Source organism: Xylocopa sonorina, chromosome 6 (assembly GCF_050948175.1).
Source record: "Xylocopa sonorina isolate GNS202 chromosome 6, iyXylSono1_principal, whole genome shotgun sequence".
Taxonomy (NCBI): domain Eukaryota; kingdom Metazoa; phylum Arthropoda; class Insecta; order Hymenoptera; family Apidae; genus Xylocopa; species Xylocopa sonorina.
In genome coordinates, this window is record NC_135198.1 from 4392890 (window position 1) to 4417679 (window position 24790).

A 24790-nucleotide genomic window follows, 5' to 3' on the forward strand; every position below is an offset into this window, starting at 1 on the left:
TTATACAAATTATTATAGTGCAAATTATACATTTAAGGGTTAAATAAGTTCATTATTAATATCTGTTTCAAAATATCGTCTCCCTTAAGTTAAAATATAAGATAGTCAAGGTATTTAAAAAATAACGTTATAAATAATGGTAAAATTAATTTGAACTGACTAATTGCTTTTAAACGTGGATAATTGGCGTGCATCAACCTCAGTTTGATAGATCCGTATAGAAAGTAGTGAAAATGACGGCTGACGTGCAAATTAAGAAAATTAATTGGATTTTGCAATCAATTTCTCCTCGTTCCGTTACGTGTTTCCTATGAATCATTTCTTTGGGAAAATACCGGTCTAGCGCAGCCATCGTGGCGAAAACTTTATCCGGCTCGATTCAACGGATCGGCGTTTTGTAATCGAATCAGTGAGAGCGCACGTAGGTCGGAATCGTGCGCAAAATGGTCGTGTGCGCGCGACGAATAAGTATTCTAGCCATGGCGTGGAATCTGTGCTGTGTAGCATGTTACGGATCGAAGCGACGAGAAATTGGTATGGTAACGCGTCTCGTGTGCGTGAGTATTGCGTCAGGTCATTGACTTTCACTCTCTAACGATGGTCGTTCTCCGGTTGAGCTACGAAAGAATGCTTTCGACGTTGATCTCCATATTGGCTCGAGCATTGCTTAGGAAATTTTTTTATCGAAACTACAAATTATTATTCATTTCTTTTATGTCATCGTTGTTAGTCGATATATCTCTGAATCTTTTGCTTTTAATATTTTGATCGAGGATTAATGAAACAGTGATCATTGGAATGGGTAAATTGTACGATGAAATTTTGGAAATTTAAATTATAATTTTTGAAGTTAGTTCTATCACAGATGAATGTGCAGAGTAAGTTGTCGTGTAACGTCAGTTTTAGTAAAATTCGTACTTTGGTCGATGTTGTTAACGTTATTGGTTTCCCATGGCGTTATCGATTATGTCTGCGGTACGAGAGGCATTTCGACGTTACGTTTCATGGATGTATCATACTCGATACGAGTTTTCGTTCAAGGAGCACACATTCTCTAGTGTTATTTAATATTCGCACATTATGTAATTATATCATTGTACTAGCAATTAATAAATTATACATAAGATTCCATTGAATTCAGAGTGTTGCATAATAGTCATGCATATGAACAATAAGTACAGTTTCCTTGGCTCAGAGCATATTAAATATCAATAAAACATAATTATATAATGCCAACATCAAATATCAATTACAGAACAATAAATCTTTAACTCCATTAAATATTTCTCAAGGTAAAAGGAAAAAAAATAAACACGACTCGAATATTGCAAGCTACAGAAAACTCCATCCTTAAAATCAAAGTAAATCGTTCGATTCGTTAATTAGAGTATAAAAAATTCCGATTGCTCCTTGACGATCTCGATCGAGACGCTTGGCATCGTGCACGATCGACGAAATCCCGGATACGCGCGCGCCAGGCCCACTGACAGCACCATCTCGCTTGGTAGAGTGCCGCGGGTGGTCCGAAAACATAGCCGGATGGGTATAAAAAGTATTCGTGAGGATTACCCTATAATGAATTTCGTGTGTCGGAGAGAGACTCGCCGGTTCGTTTGGAATCAGTAACGAGCTGCGCTGGCTCGAAGGTAATGATCGATCTGGCCTACGGAGAGGGGTGCGCTGCCGGCGTTGGAGGACCTCGCTGGCGCTACGTAGTAGAAGGACTGGGGTTGCGTCTGAGACTCGAGTAGCTGCAGCCTGTGCGACTGCGCCGGTGGCTGTTGTTGCTGCTGTTGCTGGCGCCGTTGCTGCTGAGCGTAGAGCTGCTGGGACTGTTGCAGCAGCTGCGACTGCTGCTTCCTGTAGAGCACCTCCTGGGGTTGGTTGATCGCGGGGGCGGACTGGGCTGCCTGGGCGACCGGTTGCTTATAAAGCGGGGACTGACGCTGGGGCTGTTGGGGCTGAAGCTGCTGGGGCTGAAGCTGCTGCAGCTGCTGGAGTCCAAGGTAGGACTGGGGCTGGGCTACGAACGGTTGGAGTTTGTGACTTAGGGTGAAGTCACCCGTGGTTTGGGGTAGCGTTTGATAAAGCTGGGTATTGTACTGACCAGTGGCGGGATCATATACAAGCTCCGACTGATAGATCGGGTCTGCGGCGGATGCGGTGACGGGCACGTGGCCGGTCAATTTGACTCTCGATGGTTGGGGCGACGGTTGGGCGGGCTTAGAACTGGGCACGGCGACGGTGTTCACGTAACGCTCGAGCTCCGCGGCGAAGTCGAGGTGCGACGTGCTAGATACGGTCGTGCTGCGTAGATTGGGCGACACGGTGGCTGCAGAGGGTCGGGTGTACGATAGTGCAGGGCGCTCGGTGCTACTTGGGGACACGTACTGGGCAGCGACTTGGGCGACGTGGGGTCGGGGCGTGATTGCGACCGATTGCGGCTTCGGTTGCCGGGTTACAGGGCGACGGGTCGTCGGTTCGTGGGTCTGATAGGCTGTAGGGGAGATGGTGGACTGAGAGCGAAGAATGGGTGACACTGTGCTCTGATATTGCGACGTCGAGGAGGCTAATCTGTAGAGGGCTGGGCTGGCGGTGGGCGACGGCTCGTAGAGGGGTGTCGACGGGGTTACTGGAACGTAGGCTTGCTGTTGAGGTGCTCTGTACGCGTTTGGTCTCAATTGAGACGTCTTGACGGGATCTTCTTCGGCCAGCTCTTGACTCGCGTCGTCGTCCAGTTGGTATTGCGTTTGGAAGATGGTCGTAGGTGCTCGAGTGGTAGGCTGTTGATAAAGCGGCCTCGACGATACGGGTCTTGGTATCGGCCTCACGGAAGGATAATTGGCTGGTCCGGAGAGATCGTCTTCCTCTTGTTTCTCAGCAAGGTCGTCTTCGTCGTCCTTGGGTGCGTTCGGATCACAAGGATTGCCGGATACGTAGGTGAACTCTCTTTTGTTACCGTCAGGGTCGATGTAGCCGTATTTACCGCGCACCACGCAATCGGTACCTCGAGTTTCCTCCTTGAATGAACCGTCCGCCGCCTCGTAGCCGAAAGTGAAAGATCCATCGTCGTTGACCTTGTTGTAATTGCGGATCGTCTGGACTGGCGGTGGCTTGGATGAGTGCAGAGCGTCCTTCGAACGTGGCGAAGGAAGAGCACGGGTACGAGGCTGGTAGACGGTTGGATTGTAATCGTCCTCGGCTGGTTGGCTGTCGTCTTCTTCGTAATAAACTTGTGGTTCTGTTATACGAGGCCGGAGTTCCACTCGCTTCGCCTCTGTTAGCAGCAGAAGGCATAACGGGATTACCTGCAAATTCGAGTCAGCTGTTCGTTAAAATCTTTCAATTACATAAGGCTATGATGATTTATCATTCGCGTCAGATAACTCAAAATAAACTAAAACCAGGCAAAGAGGTTCATCAACACTCTGTATTACAATACGATAATTCATTGCAACATCATTTGATCATAAATCTGACACAATTAGTTTCATTTCGCTACAATTTTTTTTTAAATCAACGCACACGGAAAATTTTCACCGTACTATAATTTGCATAGTTACCATTGAAACAGTGTACGTAACATTATATCCCCTCTTTATCACACGTAACACGCTATCAGCCTAATAGCATAACTGCTCGAATAGTCTGCTCGAATCAATAATTACCCTAAAAGGAGTGTGGAAAACGACGGGGAACCGATTCTAAATATCATAAGACGGCAAGTAGAAACGGTGGGTTACACGCCAGACGGGCCTGGCACAGAGGGAAACGATTTAATCGCGTCACGCGAGTCGTAATCAAAATTGCTGGATTAGAATGTCGGCAGGGCGAGCTGTTATTCTAGTTTCCAGGTACGAAACCGGATCCGCATCGAGGTACGGTTTATAGTTAATAGGAAGCAGAAGATGGCGAGGAGAGAGCGAGTTTCGCGGATCAGTGAACTCGAGTACGCGCGAATGGTATGCGCAACGAAAATTCCTCGCTCGAACCAAGCCTGGCGTTATGCTAAAACGTGCTCCATAAGCCTGGCCAGGGTAAGGAAGAAAAGTGTTATGACGAGCTTGGCGCGACGTTATGATATACGGAACTGCCTTTCCCCCACGCGATTTACCGTGCCACGAGGAAGGCTACAAACAAGGAAATATTTCTTTATTACGTCAAGCCGTGGAATCGGCTGGCGATTTTGCGCGTAAACCGACATCGACGTTGAATTTCCTCTGCTCTTATTGATTCTTGGTCGATTTAGAATAGAATATTCTTGCGTGGGTGTTTGGTATATTTTAGTATCGGTGTTTCGTAGATTCTAGTACGGTTCATGCGCGAAGACGGAAAACTATATTTTGATAGAGCTCGAAATTTCAGTCGAAAGGGTTATTTTGGAATCGTTAGGTTTTATTTATTCGAAACGTAATGGTTTGCGATCAGAGTAGTTTTCATATGGATTTTGTATGTACGACGAACGTATTTGTGGAACGTAGTTTACCTGCTAATCTTTCAAACAGTGGTGTATTAAGGTTAATTGATTAAAAATGCACAGGGGGAACACAAGCATGGCGATATTAGAAACCGCAATGGTAGATTTGTGTCAATCGATAGAAAATGTTAAGTTCGAAAAAATTCCAACCGTTTCTACTCGTGAGAAATATCACGTTCTAGTAAAACGTGGAAAGTTTTGATTTATGGAGCGACGTAGCTCTGCAATCGCCACAGAGAAATTCAAGGAAACAGATTGCGATTTGTAAAACATGCTGTTCGAGGTAGATGGAAAGGTAGAGGATGACATAAAGAGATTTGTAGGGACGCTGAACACATGGAACTAAATCAAAAGTTTGTTAATTTCATATTTTGACATATAACAAATAATTGAAATAAAATTGAGAAAAATGGAAGCAGCGATATTACTTAAAAAGAAATTATCAAAAGAAATATGTCAGTTTCAAAAGAAATAGTTAACTATTATGCAGTAATTCTTAATCTAACAACCACGAATCTCAAGCGAAAAGAGCACGCTTATAATCATTCGAACACGATTTTATACGGAAAAAAGATACTCCTAATAACGAGAAGCCACACGCGTCGCAATAATATTTAAACTGCAACATACAAGTTATGAAAGTACTCGAACACATTCTGTCAAACGATTTCTATGACGCAAACCGCTCGTTCGAAATTCTTTCGTACGCGATTACGAAACGCGTATTCATAACCCCCGCCAAGGAGAACTAATAATCTCGATTCTTTTCCCATCGCGTCTCTGCGTTCTTCATTTCCAGGTCGTCCGTCGATACGAGTTCCCTTGTAATACTTTTTCGTTATTAACGATTCATCCTCGAGGCGATTTTTCTTTATTACCAGGAGGGCTTCCCATGCCCGGCGGGCCGAGTACACGTCCTCACGCCAAGACGTGGCCGCGACTTCCGGTGGAGAGACTCGGTGGGAACCGCCCCAACCGCGCGGCGCGCGTCTTACGTAATTTCTACTACTTGGTTGACCCGAATACGGGGCGAGGCTGGATCATGCCGGCGCGGCGTGTTCATCGTGAGAGATTCAGATTCAGAGCGTCGTAACTCGCCGCTGTGTTTCGCTACACCGTGCAGCCGCTTCTGGATCTCCTTGAACCGAGAGCGAAATGCTCGCGCGAAACACACCACGCCTCGCGACGACCCACAGGAAACGCTCCGCCACTGTCACTTTTAACGTTCGTTCGGTGAACGCGAAACCGCAGGCTTGCTGTGCTCACCGTAATTATTCGAGGCGTTCCCTTTCAGATTTTCGCAGGGCTCTTTTTTCAGTTTCTCTCTTGCGTAACTTTTGGTGTTCATTTTGAAAACGATGGCTGGTTTTTGGTTTAGAGGTAGATTGTAGGACGGAGGGAAATAGCTGCGAGTTATCTGTGGTTCGATTCCAGTCGAGGGTGAAATTTTGGAAGATTTTAGTTAACGAATGTATGTGCGTTTGTATTTCATTCTCGAGATGTCGTCTTTAGTTTGAAATTTGAATCGTTTTTGAATAGTATCGAGTGTAAAGTGTTAACAAAATTGGGAAGTAATTTTAGTCCGATTTAGACAGTGTTTGTAAAGTTGTACATATTTTTTTTGTACGTGTTACCGTTATTTAGTATCTCAGCTTGCTAGAGTAATTACAGTCTGCTCGCTTGGACTGAATTCCAGCGTTAAAACCGCCACACGTTCATCGACTTACAGGAAGCGCTGCCATTTCAACTATCACTTTCAATACTTCTATCGACGGTATAACGGGAGTAACTGGAATTTCCGTTGCTTTTAGTTATTCCTAACAAATTCAACACTTTTTTCCTTTTCACTTATCCTACTTTTCCATACATATTTTAAAGGAAATACACGTTTCCTTCCAAGGACGATCATTTTCTGATCAGTGACCGTACAATCGATCGCTTCAATTTTATTTGAAAATTACCCCTATCTATTTGTCAGGTAGTTTAATGTTGTCAAAGTTCAATCGTAATTTGTACAATTTTGCTAATTTATTAAAACTGTCGACGATCAAGCAGCATGTTTTATGTATGTTCGTATTTCATTGAACGCGCGAGACGAATTCCCAAGTTCTACGTGGTCTATCAAGTTTCTGCGACGTAGAAACGTATCGGTATATGTGTATAAAATTACTCCATGCCTTGTTTTGGCGTACCGTGGTATAAATAACCGGTGTAGAATCGACGTAAAAGAAAATTCTTGCATAAAAACGTGGTACACGCCTTCGTGGAACCTATAGAAAGTGACGTCGACTTAATTGTTGCCTGCGATATCTATGCATACCGGGAAGGTTATTTTCTCAAAGTACAGACTCAAAGGAAAACAGTTTCTCGATTGGCTTCAGTGGTTTTTGTTCAGTCTAGCTAACTTTAGTTATCTGTTAAAATATATGAAAATAGATGCAGTTATCATTATTTCAGTAGATTCTAATGGAAATACTTTATACTATTTCAGCAGAATACAATAATTATACTCAGGATTATTTAAAAAAAGTGTGATTGATAAAACCAGAGAAAAATCGCGTTTTCTCTTACTTTATATTACAAACACAATTTTTAAAAAATATTCTCCAATCTCTGCCACATTCATAATCATAAACAACGATAACAGAAAGGCAATTTTTGCGATTAATTGCTATGCACTTCAAAAGCCGAATAATTACTCAACCAAAGGTTAATGCAAAACGCGCAAAACCAATGACACCGAATCGTTCTCCAGGTCAACCGAATCGCAGTCTCGCTTTCTTGCAGTCAAGGTTCGCAGGATACGACCGCAAACTAGTCGCAGTAAGCCCTCGGAACCTTGTCCATTCGAACAGGACCCGGGAAAAAATTTCACGGTCCAATTGTGCGACGCGGCTGCGAGTCACGACAGAGGGGTGGCGTTTACCAGAGCTTTGGACATTTTTTATTTCCTCGAAACCGTCGAGCAAGATCGAGTTGCGCATTCACGGTGACGATAACATCGACATCGATGACTCGATCGACGGCTAAGCCGGCGATCGAAGGAATATTCGAGACGGTGTTGGCACACGAGTCGTCCTTGAGACAGGGTGGTGCTGTCGTTACGGGACTTTCGAACGATACGGTATGCATCATGCTCTCTTGGGCGTGCGCCGATTAATTTCCAGCCGCGACCCGTGATAAAATGCGGTTATCCTTTCCTCACGTTCGTACGCTCTGGACAAACGTGCACCTCTGTTGATGAAACGTGTGTACGCTCTCGCCCAAAAGTGTCGAGGCACTCATCGAATTGCAATGAACGTTTCGAAAAGAATTATGATATCATTCGTTAACTTGTTTTACGTGCAATCGTTCGTTAACACGCTCGTTAGTTGATTTTTGGAACGTTTCGAACTTACAGAATAAAATTCCATTAAAGTTTCCACGAAAAACTAGAAGACTGATTTGTTAAAGTGATCGAATGCTGGTTAATGGGTATTGGGTTTAGATTTTTCAGATGTTTAATGTAAAAGTGTAGGTAATAAAAAAAGATTGCAGTAAAGCAGTCATTAGAGTTGTTATTAGAGTAAAATACCACTTAATATCAAGATATATTAAATATTTAAATATAATTTTATTATACAATCTATGATGCTGTTAGAGTATATTTGGTTTTATGATAAATGTTGTTTAAGGATAGTAATTTATGTTGCACGATAAGGATTCGTTAAAAGTGATAAGTACGCTAGTATTTTTGAAGAGGAGTGTACCTTCGCAGTCAATGTGCAGGTATAATAAATAATGAACATTTCGTAACAACGTATCAGGGAAAAAAAAGGTTACTTTTAACACGAGTTGACATTTCGTTCGATTCGGGGTTAATTTGATTAATCATTTCGCAATACTTTCGATGTGCATAAAAACAGTCTCATAATTTTATTCTACATCTACTGTCTCGTTATCAAAACTTGTTGGTAAAGAAGTGCTTTCACAACCTTTGCAAAATTTATTATTTCGATTACTATTAGAAATTCTGAGAGATCTAATAATAGAAAATAGTTTATTTTAATGTAATGGTACGTGCTTATTGAAATTTTCACCTCCCTTGTATCAGTTCTGCGGTTGTGAAACACGAATAAGTTTTGTTGAAAGTCGATACTGTCCAATGTCACTTTCTCCTTCGCGAAGATCGATCATCGAACGCGTTCTCCTTTTGCAGTCAGGTAATGACAGTTACCGTTTTTTAATGACGAAGTCCCAAGCATAAATAAACCCACACGTTTTAAATATTATCGCTTCGGCAGCAAATTACTATCACAAACGTCTATACCTTCCTTACAATCGGTTCGAGACTTCAGATTCACGCTTGATTTCTCGCTCTGCTGCATGTGGAACGCTTTTAGCAGAAAAAGTCGCGATTTTTACAAAGTAAGATAAAGGTCGTACGAAGTAAAACCTAGACCTTAAAGACCTCAATAACCGGTCTATTTAACAGGAAACTTCGCTAGAATTAAAAAACTCAACTGAACAATCCGATCTCTCCCAGAATACTAGTATCATCTATACATATATAATTAATAGTTAATGATAACACAAGTGAAATTAATCTAAATTAAATTATAGCAAATTGAACAGAAGAAGAATGAAAAATTGAATCACTTCTACTTAAAAAAATTAAGAAATCCTAATCCATCTAAAAATAGAAAAGCAAAATGTTGCTGAAAAATAATACTTCATCTACGTTGCGCATCAAGAAAAGAAAAGCATTGAAACCAGTCGCCAACCTAAAGAAACTTTCGCTTTGCAACCAACCTAATTCGAGCACCGTTATTTTGAAACTATACTCGGCGGTAAGTCCGCGCAAAATGGCCGCGAGTAAAGGCCGCTGAAAGAACCGTAACCGGGAAACCGTAGAGAAAGGCTTGGGCCACGAAACGAAGTAGCCAAGGGTGATACGATTTTTCGCGATCGTTCCCATTGCCATGTTAATCATCGCGAGGGTTCGATCGTAGTCGCGCGGGATCGAGAGAGCCACGTCGTCGTTATTATCGAGATTGGTGCCGTTGGGCGCACCACTGGCCTGGTGTACGGTCTAATGACTCCCGATCTGGTCCCTGGAAAATCGTGACGCGGAGGCAGGCCTCTGTAATCAACGTTCAGAGCATGCCAGTCACATACAGTGAGAGGTATACGAACGCATTCGGCCGTTCTGGTTGGGGCCAATCGGTCCTGGTCTAACCACGCCTTGTCTAACCCTCTAGCTCCGGCTTTCCAGAGAAAGGAAGAACAGCGTTGTCTCCGCGCGAACCTGTCTTAGTTTAAAATGCCCCTACGAAAGGCGAACGGGTTACAGGCCGACAGGAACGCGCGTTTATGCACTTTTCTGCGGAATCTTGGCTTGTCGGGTGAGAACTCGAGATGGAACGATACCTCGGACACCCCTATAACGTTGACTCGTGTAATCGGGACTGGAAGAACTGTTGGAATGCTCCCCTATGCCTCGCGCGATCCTCTTTCCACGATTTCACTTCGTGAACCGTTTTAAAAGTGAATAAATATGAGAATAAATAGTGATTGCCTTTTTTTTGTTGTTCGACTTCTAAGCAGAATGATGTTGAGACACTCTTTTCGGTGATTGCTATGGACGAGTTTTAGTTGGTACCGTTTAAGTTTTTCTACGCGTACAATACGTAGGTGCAAGAATGTTCGAATCAGTCTCGCAGCATGCAACATGGTAGCAAATGCGAAAAATCGTACGAAAATAGAAGCAGTTCGCTGCTGTTGCTTGGTAGAATGAAATTTTTTTTTGATGTCTCGGTACAGCGAATTCAGATTGTAGGCTTCTTACTTGAGAAATGAGACTTTGTGAAATACCAGATTTTTGTCTCGATAATGTCAGACAAGCATTTCATTCGAGGAGAAGATGGTGAAATTAGTATACTATAAGTATACTGTTTCTAATGAATATCGAAAAAGGAAGTCATTTATGTGATTTATCTCTTCTCTTCTCTCTCAGATAAAGTTATATTCTATAGGTGGAGAAAGAGTGTGGTATTGCTCGGATCGATCAGTTCTAAAACACGGTTTCGAAAGTAAAAGTAAGTTAGTTCCTTGAGGAAGGTAGTTGTTGGGAGCAATGGTCTTGTTCACTGCAATTGCTTCAAATTATTTTTGTTACACGCGTTTCTTCTAGATGGAAACAATATATTGTTGTCCATATTGCTTCTTATATTATTGCTATCAAGTGGTCTTTTCTTCTTGTCGATATTAAATTAAAATTTGAATAATCCAACGCGACATTACGATTTCTCATAAAGAATTTTTGCAAACTATGCAACTAGGTCTGGCAAACAAGTACAAGGTAAAATTTTACAACACTTTTCCTCATTAGCGCATGTCGTCGCAGTAAAGTGCCACTCATTAGCGTCTGAAAATGAAAATATTTCTCTACGAAAACGAGGAAGGTTTCTTTTTTAATTAACAATAAAAGCGATAGATCTCTGGTAACATTAATTAAATTTCTGGGTCCGTAAACATTATAAGCGTACGCTCTTAAACAAAAGTTTATAGAATAACCGTTGAATAATTAAAAAAAAAAAGAACATTGTTCCTCCGATGCGCAGACACGGAAATCCTAAGATAAGATTGCGCAACGGCATTGTACGATCGCAATCTCTCGAGGATGTTACCTTTGCGATTAAGATTTCCTGAATCGACCGTGTCGTAGCAATTGTACATACGTACGCGTAAATTCGCGAACACAGCAGGTTCAGAGCCGAGAGACTGCGACCGAGCGATACCACAACGAACGATCGCTTTCACGGTGAAGGTAAACCGTTACTTTTAGGAAAAAATCGCTGTAATAGTAGCTGGTCACATTTTCAGAATCGCATTCTCCTGCAGGCTACGGATATCCAAGTATAGTGTGCAAAGAGTGAATGTCCGTATGCACGTACACTGCTGTTCATAAATAACATACACCTCGTGGCAAGAGTAGAAATGGTATATCCAATAGCATATATATAAAACAGTTTTATGCAGACGATTTGTAGAAAGCTAATTTCGTTATTAGTTATATCGATCTAAATAGTAAGAGTATCAGTGACGACACGTTTCATGCCCTAAATTTCAACCTCTTTACTGAATTCTCTCAATATTTTTTCTCATGTCTAATCTGTACTTGTTTGAATTTTTAATTTTCTCGCAAATATATAATAAAGTATTCGCAAATGATTCTAACGACAACACTTTTTAAATTTTCACTAGCCATTTTTCTAATGAAAAATTACATTGTAGAAAATTGAAATGGATGTCTGAGCACTTTCATACGATAGTGTACACGTGTATGTACATACGTGATGCGTGTCTGATCTAGATACGGTCAGGAGAGACTTGTCTGATTACATTGCGTTCCAAAGGAGGAAGTAGTTAAAATGTCTCGAGCGCACTTTCCACGCCCGTATTTCCGTAGCGGAAGCTGGGCACGATCGACGATTCGTTTCAGATTAATCTGCCAGCATGTCGTAATTAGTTGTTCGATCGTGTCGATCGCAATGCAAATTGCAGCGAGTGATACGCAAAAAATGTCAGAGGAAAGTGCATTAAACGGCGTGCCTTGTTAGATTGTGCACGAATGTGAGAAATGTTGCAATTCTTTACAACGAAGAATTACATTTCCATTATCGTTATTACTACGCTAACTATTCGTACAGTTATTTAACGTGGCTGTACAGAGGATTTTAATTAAGACTTTATTTCGCGTAATAATGCTAGCAAAAGTGTTATGGTTATTCGAACCGGCAAGATATAAGAGTTGAATTTCTGAATAACAAGTGAAAGCGAACCATAGGAAACTACACACGCACAATTTCTAATAATTATACTTTGAATGCATTTGTATTATGTATTCATGTGTAAACAGTTTCCCTCGGTTGAACATGTATCGAACGGAAGAGGATTTCCATTCTGGTTAGGTAGCTCATTAAAGGGCAATTAAATGCATGGTTCAGTGTGGGATTGACCTTGCTGACCGAGTTTCTTCTCATGTGCTCAGGACGCTCTGAATCACTGGCTGCTTTAACAATCATTACGTTTGTATATGCAAATAACGCGGAGACCAAAGTACAGTACTGTATCGAGGAATTTTAAATAGAAAATTACGAGTAAATCCGTTTACATTTTATTATTTGAACCGATTAAATGGATCTAGCGATGAAAGGATACGAGTATATGTTAATGAGGACGTGATGCAATTGCGGTGACTGCGATGTGGATTATCTAATTAGATTCTCAGATGAGTCAAAGTCTACGATTCAAGGTTTTCAGTTAAGGTATGCCACTTTTCTTTCCGCTTGCACATTTTAATTCCCGTTAAATTGAATATTACCATGTTGAACGATTCTCAATAATTCTAAAAATGTTCTAATTCATTTTTATCCAATTAAACGATAATAAAGGAGACCATAACATGAATGTATACAATGAATGAATGATGTATGAATGAAATCAGTATTTTCAAAAGCATTTGAAAATGTACTTCAATTCATTGACTCCTGCTGATTGCGATCAAATGATTAATATCTTCCTTTTTAAAATTCCACACGATTTCGTTTAGAAACTAGGAATTAGTAACAGGTAGTAGCACCTTATAATTTGTACAGTACAACGATAAAGACGTAAAGTGAATTTAAAAAAATGTAATTACATGGAGGAACCAATAATGAGTCTTATAAAGCTGTAAAAGGTTAAAAAAAAGCTAGAGTGTTCGTAGTCACCACGGTGAAACAGATTTGCTTCTAGTTATCACGAAAATTAGCATGACAATTCCACGATTGCTACACGCTAGTCGCCTGAACGTATTCAAACAGCTGCCAAAGGAGCCAGAAAAGAAGCGACAGGTGAATATGTCCGGTAGATTTCTCAAGATCCTCGTCCGACAGCTCTCGTACGACTGTCTTCAACTCGAAAGAGGATGCAAGATGACACGCGTAATCGTCCCGTTTCCCGGCAAAACGTATCCGCCGGAAGTAAGAAAGATGTGAAAGGACTCGCGAACGTTCGGCTGGCGAACGCCACGTATAGCGAAATGTTCGTCCCACGACTTCGCGCATTGCTAAAAAATACCAAGATGATCGGAGGAGTTCAGAAAGTATGATTTCGTAATATATTTCTGTTCTTAACGATGTTTCCTGAAAAAGTCGAAGAATCTCTTTTGATTTTAGCGCAGTCGACAAATTTTACTACCTTACGCGAAGGTTTCCTTAGGAAGTCTGTGTAAATTTTCCCAACTGGTCATAAAAAAAAAATTGTTTCCTCGCATTAACGCGCGAAATGATGAAACTCGTTTGAAATTCGAACGCGTGTCCTTAACCTCTGAATTCTCTTGGTCACATTAGCGAAAACGTATCGTTAACATTGGAAACTAGTTCGCGTTCACTTGAAACCTCTCGACGGCTATAAAATAACTATTCTCCTCGGGTCCGTTAGATTTTTCAGCGGCGTGCGTCGCGGCGGATATTCGAAAGTGCAAAAGTGGCGAACGTTCCCGGGGCAACGAAGGCAGGGCCGAGTAAAATGCACCGAGGGAAAAAGCGTTTAGAGTCTAAATATGGCCTCGAGCGGAACAGCGAGAGTGAACGTGACTCGTTTCGTATGGGCGTTGAGAGCGCCGGCATTAGTATGCGGCACAACTATGCCCTTGTCTTATGAACTGTGTCGTCCACACGGAATTACCCTGCCGCCAGCTTTTTCCATCGTTTCAACCGTTGGAAAGCGTACAGCGTATTGAAAAACACCGGCGTCGGGCCATTGTTAATCATCGTCGTTCTCATTATGCCATTTTAGTGGACCTTTCACTGGTTCCTTTGTGTTATACAATAGGAATCGCTCGAAGCGCCTGATTTGTCGTCCAGCTGCGATTTTTCGACTGTTAATTGAAGATTCCGCGAGAGAAATCGGTGGAACAATAGGGCACACTTTGTAGACACAAGAAATTTAAGGCCTTTTGCGTAGGATTCTCTAAAAGAACGTTGATGTAACTAATAAATCGAATAAGAACTGAATACAGTTGAACAGTAGAATCGTGCTGTTTTGCGAACTCATTAGAAATTTTAATAGCGGATAAATTATCGCGAATTTTTGCTCGAAAGTTGCGACACATTATGCACTCGCAGGATTCGACTAAGAACAGTAAACGTGAGGTGACTTGCGATTGAAAAGCGTCGATAATAATCGCAAGGGAACGATAGAAATTGCAACAGAAATCATTCGCTTCGTTATTTGTCGGTATGCGGTTGGCGCATAACGACGTCGGTGTTGGTACACAATAATAATTGGATAAAAGCTTCTATTTATAGATACATCGCCGATGAGCGATGTATTGGAAAATTAGATGGCGGTGGTTGCGCAGGTACGCTGCTGTCCGTTCGTGTGTTACGAGTCAACGGTGCATGACCACGTTTAACCCTTGCCTTGGATGCATTTTCACTCTGGCTGTTTCTACCGTAGTTTCCCACACTTCGTTTTGCATTTCGTTTCTCACATTTCACCACCACCAGCGGGACGCGTCAAAAATTTCTCATGAGTCAGTACTCCGGCTTCGACGTCGACCCGTTGGTAACCGGCGATGTGTATCTTTAATGGAGGTGAAAAAATTCGCGTCTGTTTCTATGCTGGAAGCCTGCTATATGGCTCCCTTTGTGTCCCGATTCGAAAGGGAAATGGCGTGGGTTTAACTAGTTTGATGCTGACAGAAGGAACAGAGACGATTGTCGTATATAACTGCCATACAAATTGTTTTCTCGTTCTTATATATCATTGAGAATAATCGATGATGATGCATTCGAATTCATCAAAACACACCGCCATAATTTTCTCCTTTTACTAATTACTGTCTTTAAATTAGACCTACGTCCAATGAAAACATTCTAGGGGGTTTGTTCTGGCTATACTTATTAATTTCTTCGAAGACACTGATACATTCGTGTACGTTTTCTTCTCTTTTAAATTAAAATTGAATTATTCCTTAAACGTGATAACCGATTTCACTCTTCAATTCTTCTAACGTGTATATTAGTTTATATTTTTGTGTGTGCACGTATCGTGCTTCTTTCTACGTTAAAAATTCCCAGAAACTCACAAACATCAATATTCCATTTATTACTCCCTCGCACTTTTGCTACTTCCAACAATCAATCATCTTTGATTCGATAGCGTCCGCTGGCTCTTGCCTCCTGTCTTACGAAAGTTCCGGTTTAGACGTACTTCATTTAACATCTAATTAAGCCGCGAGTCTGATCGAAGCTCGGCAAGACGCGGGCACGAGAAAGTTTACGGTTAGACTGTTAATTAGGATGATTTGTTATCGTCACATGTACATGCATGTTCCCTACGAATGCGCCGCGGCATATATAATGATCCAAAGTTCCTGCGAGGCCGCGATGTGATACTGTTTCGCAGCGGAACGCTAGTCTTCCTGCGCTGAAATATCTTTGCTCTCACTTTTTCTTCGGCTAGGCTGTCTAATGAGCCTGTTCCTGCGAAGGCGTGCAAAAACGGGAAAGTCTGCGCTAAAATACCGTTTACTGGAAACTGTTACCGTGCTGTTTCGAGTCACATCGATACCCAGCCAAAGAGTGTTTCGATCTAACGGCCAACCGGCTTTCAACGTTCCTGATTTGTCCTATTTGTTGCCCATCTATGTTAAGCATCTCTTCGTGTTCCGCTGTAATTTAATTGCAGCCTGGTAAATTAGCTGGAGTCCACGCGTCTACGAATAGACTGGAGCTCGACAAAAACGACGACGATGGCTAATTTCTGTCGTGCGAATTGCCAATTTCGAGGGAGGCAAGTTCATGGATTTGATTTTTCGTTTGATTACGATTGATATTGCGAGTGATTTGGACGCAATAAAGTTATAATAATTGTAGTAACTAAATAAAAAAATGATAAATAGTATATGCTATGTGAAATATATCTGTAGAGTATTAGAAATATATATTTTAATATTTAAAAAATGTTACGAGATGCGACATGCTGTTTTCAGATTTGTATTTCAACAGTCAAGCAGTAATCAGTAATCGACATTGCATTCTAACGAAATTAAATACTTTACGATGTCTATTCTAACACAATCCCCACAGAAGCAACATTTGTACTTTGTTCAAAGTATCCAAGTTAAAATGACCAACTATAAAATGTCACTAATTTAAATGTCGAGGCTCGTTACAAATTACCGCGGTCATTTTCTCCCTCCCGTTCAGAAAAGGGAACAAACAATATTTTAATTTTCTTTACTGAGATCAATGAAATTGACCATGGCAACACGCCACTAACAGAACAGTTAAATTTCGTTACAGATGACCACGGCCATTTTCTTCCTGTTGTGCAACCAGAAAAACGATCATAAACCGGCTTTTACAGCAGCGATCAATCTGCGGCAGGCAATACGTTTCTGCGTTGCCCCCAAGGATTCGTGTCCGCTGTGATTTGTACCTACTTAGAGAGCAGCGCAGCCAGCCTGATGGCTGTTTATATCAGAGGAAAGCAACCGAGATTTACCCCTGTACTTTGTACGTATTAGCCTCGCTTTCGCAACTTATCGACGGCTAGTTTCTCCGTCATCGGTTTCTTCGGGGCCGAATCTAGGTTTTGGTGACGAGAGCTAACTATTCGTTCAAAATCGATAGGTCGTTGCTACGACGAACGCGTATTCTGATTGCAAACGATTATATACTTCTACGGTAAAGTATTATCCGTCGAATCAAAGTAACTCTCGCTTTTTAATGTTAGTGTGAAGTTATTAGAAATTTCTTAGGTTTCATATGTCTGAGAAATATATTACTGAGATTGGATTTGGTTTTTGGTTGTCACTATTAGGAGTAAGATTACGTAAATTCAAACGATTTTCAAATTTAAATAACTTAATTTATGCGAATACAAGATTCGATCCGAGTTGCTTGAATTGAAATGTACTGCAATTCTAAATTTTATCATATTTTTACGTCCATGTTTTATTCAATCCATCAATCTTTCCCTCACATTCACCAAGAGTATCCTTTCTTCAAAATATATACTTAGTCGTTTCTATTATTCATAGGAAAAGTTTCTGAGTAATTTGTAAGTATAATATTAATTACCCTGAACTGTTTTTTCTTAGCGGTTTTTAATTATATCTCTCTTTTACCAAGAAAAATTATAATCTTACTTTTCCATAAAAATTGTAATAGAATGTAAATTTTTGTTAGAAACGCCTCCATGAAATTGCCACCATAAAATCAGACAACTGCAAGCGTGAAAAATATTGTCTACAATTTGTATGCTCTTTTCGAATCTTCAAAAGTTTTATGCTTCAAATGCTTGAATAATTACAGTAATTACTGCTGCATTACTGTTGCATTAATTTTGTTAATGGTCCCTAACGGAACGTAATACCATAATGATTTATGGAATTTACTACAGACAAAAAGAGTTTATTACTAAATTACTTTGCATCGATGAAGTTTCCGTTGAAAAAAAAAAACAGAATCGTGGGAATTATGCGGAAATCGTACGTTGTTCCACGATTTTGTGGAAAGTCACTAATGGCGTTTTATAATCATGAAATAGAAAAACAGGAGTTTCACTCTTAATATGCTTCCATGATTTATAGTCGCGATTATAGTTCGGTTCACCGAGGGTGCAGTGTCTGATTAATCTCGAAAATCAGTTCGCACGAGATACCGATCTTGAAGTTTTTAACGAGGATTATATAATCGGTCGAAGCGTGCTAGCCGTAAAAATTTCGGATAACCGTGTCTCCTTGCACGATCGATAATGGCGACCATTGATTCAACGACGAGGAGGCATTTAATTTCTCACGGCTCGATTGTAAAGGGTACCATGAAATATTTATAACTTTTAACAGCGAACTTATTTCAACTGTGCGCCGTTATTCACGACCAGCCAGTCAGAGCAAAATGAAAGTGAAAAGCGTGTATCAATTGGTTTTCACTGTAGAAATCGATCGATTAAAAAAATGGAGACACGTATTGTATGTCTAGAATGAGTAACGTGAGAACCACGTGACCATTTATGTGGTCTTTGATATTTTTCTATAATTTCTACACTTCATATTCGTAGAATTATCGAAAAAAACCTATTAAGTAAAGTACATACTGTACAGTATTTTATTTTAATTTTTCTAGATCATTTAATATTTCTGTAACTGATTGTAGAGTTGATGTATCGCGTTGTAGACATTAATTAATTTGTTCTGCCTATTTTCGTATCGTTCCTTCATCCTCAAAATGGCGTCTAACGACGCTGGTTAAGTCCATGGCAATGATACTAAACATTGCAGCTTATTATTGAAAAAAAACCACGAAACAAGTTCTGCGATAAAACGGTGAAAGTAGCTGCAATAAAACTTCCCACTCTGGCGAACACTTGATTCTCGAACAGTTAGTCGTCAGTTTTCCTTGATGACGTTTCTAGCAACTTAGCGTGCGTTGAAAGTGCGTAATAAAACATCGAGTGGAATGGTTAATAAGTACAGTTAAAATACATCTGACTGCAACTAAATCTTTTCATGGTACAAATTAATGAAACGATTACGACGTATTAGAAGGACATAGTCAATTAAAGTGAAAATTTCAAGTAACTACATCATTAACATACGACAATTACACAATTTTTATATGTATTGAAGAAATATGCACTAGATATTCACAACAATACATAACGCGTGAATATTGTAAAAATAATAATCGCCAACACATGACGATCCTGACGCACCAATGCATCTATACTGCATAGGTTCTCGAGCAAGTGAATTGTTCGATCTCACAGGTGATTTTCATGAGTGAAAACCAGAGTGGATGAAAGTTCCCACAGGAATTCAGGAAGAGAGAACGGTTCGCCACTCGTAAAAGGAGAATGCTTTCGTTAATTACGATTAATTCCCTATCAATGGCGCGTTCACCAGATACGACGCTATATTGCAATAACCATCGGTACATATTTGTTAATTCGTAATGCAACACAGTCACATCGAATAAGAGAAGTGTATTAAGCAATACGGAAATGGAGTAACCTGTTTCACAAGATTGATGAATAATCGAACTTGTTTATGGAACGAAGTGCATACGCCGATTTTTTCTAGCTTCGCGTCAAAGAGAAAATAATCTAGATCTCAGAGGACAACGTGTTCCAGTTCGTTGAGGATTAAAGTCTCTTTCTCTCTCTCTCTCTTTCTTTCTCTCCTAGCATCTAGTACCGAGTTTACGTTGAGTACGACAATTAAATGGAAATGGCGAGTGATAATAAGCTAAGAAACTGTGGACTACAATGAAAGTATTTTTTTCTAAAGTAGGTGAGATTTAAGCAAGCGTGTAAACAAAGGTTTTCTTTGAAGGAAAAGTGACTTTTACTTGCGCCACGAATAAGTACAGCGGCAGTGCAGTGTACGTGTTTCTATGGGGGCTTTAATGGATTATTGTTCTAACACGCTACGGTGTAGTATAAATTATTCGCCGGTACAGTGATGTCTGCAACCACTGTGGGAAATGTACGGCCACATTTCGTTCGATAAAAGTACTGCGCCGTCTTAATTGTTGTGATCAATAAAGGACACGTGTAACGAACACGGTTATATTACCGCATGTTTGTTATTTAGCATTATGTTGAATAGTAGAGTGAACAATATGGAGTTCTAAATTAGTTAAATCAAGTAAATGTATGGTAAAAGTAGAATGGTAGTTATATTTCATGTTTCGTATGGAAAATATAACTACATGCCAATGGTAATATCTAATAACAAATTCTAAGCAATATTTGTACGGTATTTAATATTTAATTCAATGTTACTTCAATGGTAATTTAATAATATTAAACATGCAAGTAATTCTCTAAAGTCTTATTGATCGGTATAATTATGATTCGTTCGTGTCTCTAATTGCAATTAATTTTATTTCTATTAGTGTATGTCAGTTCTAAGAAAAGCAACTACATATCGTAACACTTGTTTGCTTAACACATCAATCACTGAACGTTACTCCAAATATAGGAGCGAAAGTCTGCCGAAAGTATTCAGAGCACATGTCGTTACATAATTTTCGACACGAGCTATCACTTCAGATTCAGAATCGGTGTTCAACGTTGTGACCGAATTGAAATCGTTGTAAAAACAAAGGTTCTTACGAAAGCGATAATTATTAATCCTGAAATTTGTATCTTTTTATAATTATATAAAAGGTATCGTACATATTTTTATACAACACGTTCTATGCCTATATGTTGATTAAAATAGATAGAGGATCAGCTGTTTACGTAATTACATCCCCTAAATCTATGTTCAAGAGAGATCAGAGTAGAAAAGTCCTTCACCCTAACAACACATCTATATTAAGGCCAACTATTAATGTCAAACTAATTAGAGGATTATTTTTTTACATAATTGCATCCTTCAACACTATGTTCAAAGCAATTGGAATAGTAAATCCTATCTGTGCTATCGAGTATAATGTGTCACGATAAAACCAATTAGAGGACCATCTATCGGCATAATCATGCGATTATATCTCTTAATTATTATTATATCCAAGACAGTAGAGGGTAGTAAAGTTCTCAAGGATAACAACGCAGCTAGATCGAGTGTACAATAGTACACATATTCAGTTTATATCGTTGAACCTAATTTGCAAGTGAAAGTATCAACCCCTAATTATATTGATCCGTACACGAAGTATCAATGACCACTGTCAACGAAACACTCCAGGAACACTCATTAAACCGATCGTGATTCACTCTAAGAGCAGACTCGCGGATAAAAATATAATGAAGTGTACTTATGCAACCCTATACATCTAATTAAAATCACTATTAAATAAGCTCGTGACCATATACCATATCTAGTATGGTATGAAAAACAAGCGTGGAGAAATGAACTCGATATATATAACAAAACAACTGGAGAACCCTAGAGATTCGTCACTTCAACAAAAAAGAAATAGCATGCAATATAACTATATATATAGCTCAAAGATCCAAGGAAAGACGCGATGAGAGTCCATTTATGGCGCAAACAGCGTTATCAACGCCCACTGCCCAATCCTCAGGCTGTACTATCAAAAGTAAACCACACTAAGCAACATCAGCTCAAGCCAACCATGATTACCTAAGTCTAAACTCGTCCTAAAACCAGGTACCACTGACACAACGTCCATAAGAGATACGGTATCGTTCTCCACCCCTGAGTGGACACCAAACGCCAGGACCCTCGCCGCTTCTCCCCAAAACACTAAAGCGGTAACTAATTCTGCTTACATACCAAAGTTATAATCCTCATGGTGCACGCGTTGCGAACGAGATGGTTACAGGTAGCCGTGGAACGATCCTTCGAGAGTTTCACTGAGAGAGTGCAGCCGTATAGTACGGTGCTCGGTCCTTTATAACCTATACGAACGGTTTTGCTTATAGTGGGGGCTAGCCGCGGCTGTAGTGACCGGCGTGTCCTCTTGGAAGTTACACGGCGTGTAACAGCCGCAAATTAGATTCCCCGGCGGCATGGCCATTGCCAAACCAGAACGCCACGGGGGCCTGACATTGCCAAATTGTACCGCCAGCATATAGCTGGAACGCGTTGCATTATGCGTGGCCGCGCGTACAGGGGGACGCGTGACACGCGTCCGGTTCGTTCGATATAGGTCGTGAGTACGCGCGCCGATCGAGAGGAGCGTTTTAAAAGCACCAGTCGATAATCATCTGACGCGGGAACCGTTCTTTTCGCTTGACGCGCGATTTCGATTCCTTGGCCGACGCGGTGATGTAATTTGGGCATTGTTTTTTCGACGTCGGTTACCGGTCATTCTCAGCACCGGCACGTTTGAGTTACGCGTTCGTTTTCGACGATCCCAATAATTGGGTGAACGTGTGCTTGCGGAGTGGCGCCGCTCGAACATCGTTTTTTGTGCGATGTTCACTTTGTGCGTTTTCGAATTTCCAGCTATTTACCGGTGACAATCGAAAATGATAGTAGACGATCATTTTTTAATCATTTTTTTAATAGAGTTGATAGGATTAGATTCCTAATAACGAATGTGGCTTGTTATAGTGATCGAATGCTTCTAATATGGATTAAATTCTCGCTCTGTTTCTTATCGTTTAAGTATGAAAACGATTAATGAATGTATCAGTGAAAGTATTGGACGATAAGAATATTAATAAGCAAATTTCGAGATAGGTATTCGGCAGATTTGTACCTACTGAACGATTCATGAACTTTATCGGTATTGAATGGAGTATAATACTATTCAGTTATAGTTGGCAAAGCAATTACATCTGGTTATCACTTAAAAAATAAAATAAATTATATTTTCAGCAAGCAGAATTTGAAGTTAATCTGCTTTACATATCTCTTTCGTCAACTTTGTATTTCTTTATTCAGCGTAAGAACGCGAAACGAGGTGCTACGTGAAAACCTTTATAACACCTCGTTCAACTCCAGTCGCACAATAATCACTCATTTTGAAAGAAATGTTACATAACACCTTCATCTCGCAAGTCCTTCAATTGTGAATGCATAATATATCCTTCATCCGTGTTATGAAACATATTCGCCACTTTTAACGGAGTTGACAGAACGCTAATTACTATGAAAGGGTATTGTGCGTTTTCTTACACGCAGCAATAAAAGCACGCGATCCGCGAGTGGAACGGGCGCGAAATTCATCCTTGATGAATTTCTTAGAAAATAGGAAGCCCCGTGGCGTGTACGCGAGCGTCGAGCTGTTAATTAATCGTGTTTTAATCGCGATGGATGCTCGCCACGCGTGAATCCCCACGGTATATCTATCCGAAGAAAGTGTCGACGGATATCGCGTGGCACGATCATCGACGATATCTAAAACGCCTTGAAAACGCTGCATCTTAATTCGGGAGAGTAGTGCGATGCTGATGTTCCTAGTTTGCGCGTCGCGCGCGGAACACGTGCGCCGTTCGAAACACTCGAAGATCGATTCGTACTTTCGCTTACGTTACTCGTGGAATATGGCGCGCGATAATGCGTTGGCATCCAATCCGCTAGATTCGTATGCCATCTTTCAAACGATGAACGAGACGTTTCGAATATCCTCGTCGAATTGCTTAGATTTGGTATATTTCCGCGCGATTTTTCGAACGATGCCTCGGTCGTTTCGAAAGCTATTAGGAAATTCGTATCGAATTGATTTTGAAATGGACGTAGGCGTGAAGAAATGTATCTAGGTTTGAATTCTAACGCGCTGCGATTAAGTTTAGATTGCGTTGAGGTGCACGCGAGGAATAATTGTATTAGGATTAAATTTGAATATGCAAATACGCTTTGATTGTCGGCTCACTAGTTACTTTTTTTTATAAATTGTATAATGATGATGGAGAATTTAACGAGTGATTCTGCAGGCCAAAGTAAGGCGAAAGTCAAGAACTTTGTCTCTTAAAAAAGTGACTTTGAACGTCCTTCAAATACGCTTGCTCCAATGTACAACCAGTAAGATTCCATTACGAGTGCGACATAGGTACTTTCGCATACCTGCACACCATTTTTCGTCATGCGTCGCTGCAATGGTTCTTTATAATTAACACAGGCGTGGTTGATGAATTTTCAACCTCATTTTCAACTTGGAAGTTTGTACTTCCTTTAAATATTAATTTTCAATCGTTTGTCTCCTCTCCACTTCTATACGTATCGAAGTCGTAGATAAAGGAAACGAATATCTCTTTTGAACTTATATCTGGCTTCCAATAATGCTAACGAGGGTATGCAATTATTCCATCATTGTTGCCTATTTAGAAAGCGCGTTTGCTACGCAATTAAACGTAAACCGCGATCGAAATGGAAAAAATCACAAACGCTGTTCGCCAAGTAAAAGTGCAGCCTTCTTGTTTATTATCGTTCCCAGAATCTGGCCAGGTTAACGCGTCAATGTTATACCCTTACGTTCGTTCAACTGATTAATTAGTTGAAAAGCGTCGAAATAGAAACCGTTGGCGATTCATTGTGAATATACCCGCGATGTAGAAAGTGAATCGCGTCGGCCGTAAATTTTTATCCCTCGGACGTTATTAACGCCCGGCAAACCGTAAAACGGGATGGAATCAATAACAGGGACAACCTGCTGTATCGGTCATGATTTATGCACGATCTCCGGCCCGGTTTCACGGCGGGAAATACGCTTTACCCACTTTCATTACCGTGGCCAGACGACGACGATCGAGCTCGCTTTCGGTATCTCGACGGATACGGAAAAAATGCAGCAACGGATGCAGAGACGAGACCCGTTTACGTCGTCCTCTGCAATAGCAACGCGAACATACCGTTCC

The 24790-nt window shown here is 40.6% G+C and overlaps 1 protein-coding gene across 2 annotated transcripts; it reads right to left on the reverse strand.

Annotated features, from left to right (window-relative positions):
- Nucleotides 1–1397: 1397 nt before the first annotated feature.
- Nucleotides 1398–21844, reverse strand: LOC143424500 (uncharacterized). 2 transcript variants are annotated; one of them, XM_076896575.1, is made up of 3 exons: nucleotides 21762–21844; nucleotides 2108–3308; nucleotides 1398–2023 (listed from the first exon to the last, which is right to left on the reverse strand). In XM_076896575.1, exons 1-3 carry the CDS (start codon nucleotides 21777–21779, stop codon nucleotides 1620–1622), a joined length of 1623 nt encoding a protein of 540 aa, XP_076752690.1. In that variant the 5' UTR covers nucleotides 21780–21844; the 3' UTR covers nucleotides 1398–1619. The 2 variants fall into 2 exon arrangements, with proteins under 2 accessions (XP_076752690.1, XP_076752689.1); XM_076896574.1 differs by having other exon boundaries at nucleotides 1398–3308.
- Nucleotides 21845–24790: the final 2946 nt, after the last annotated feature.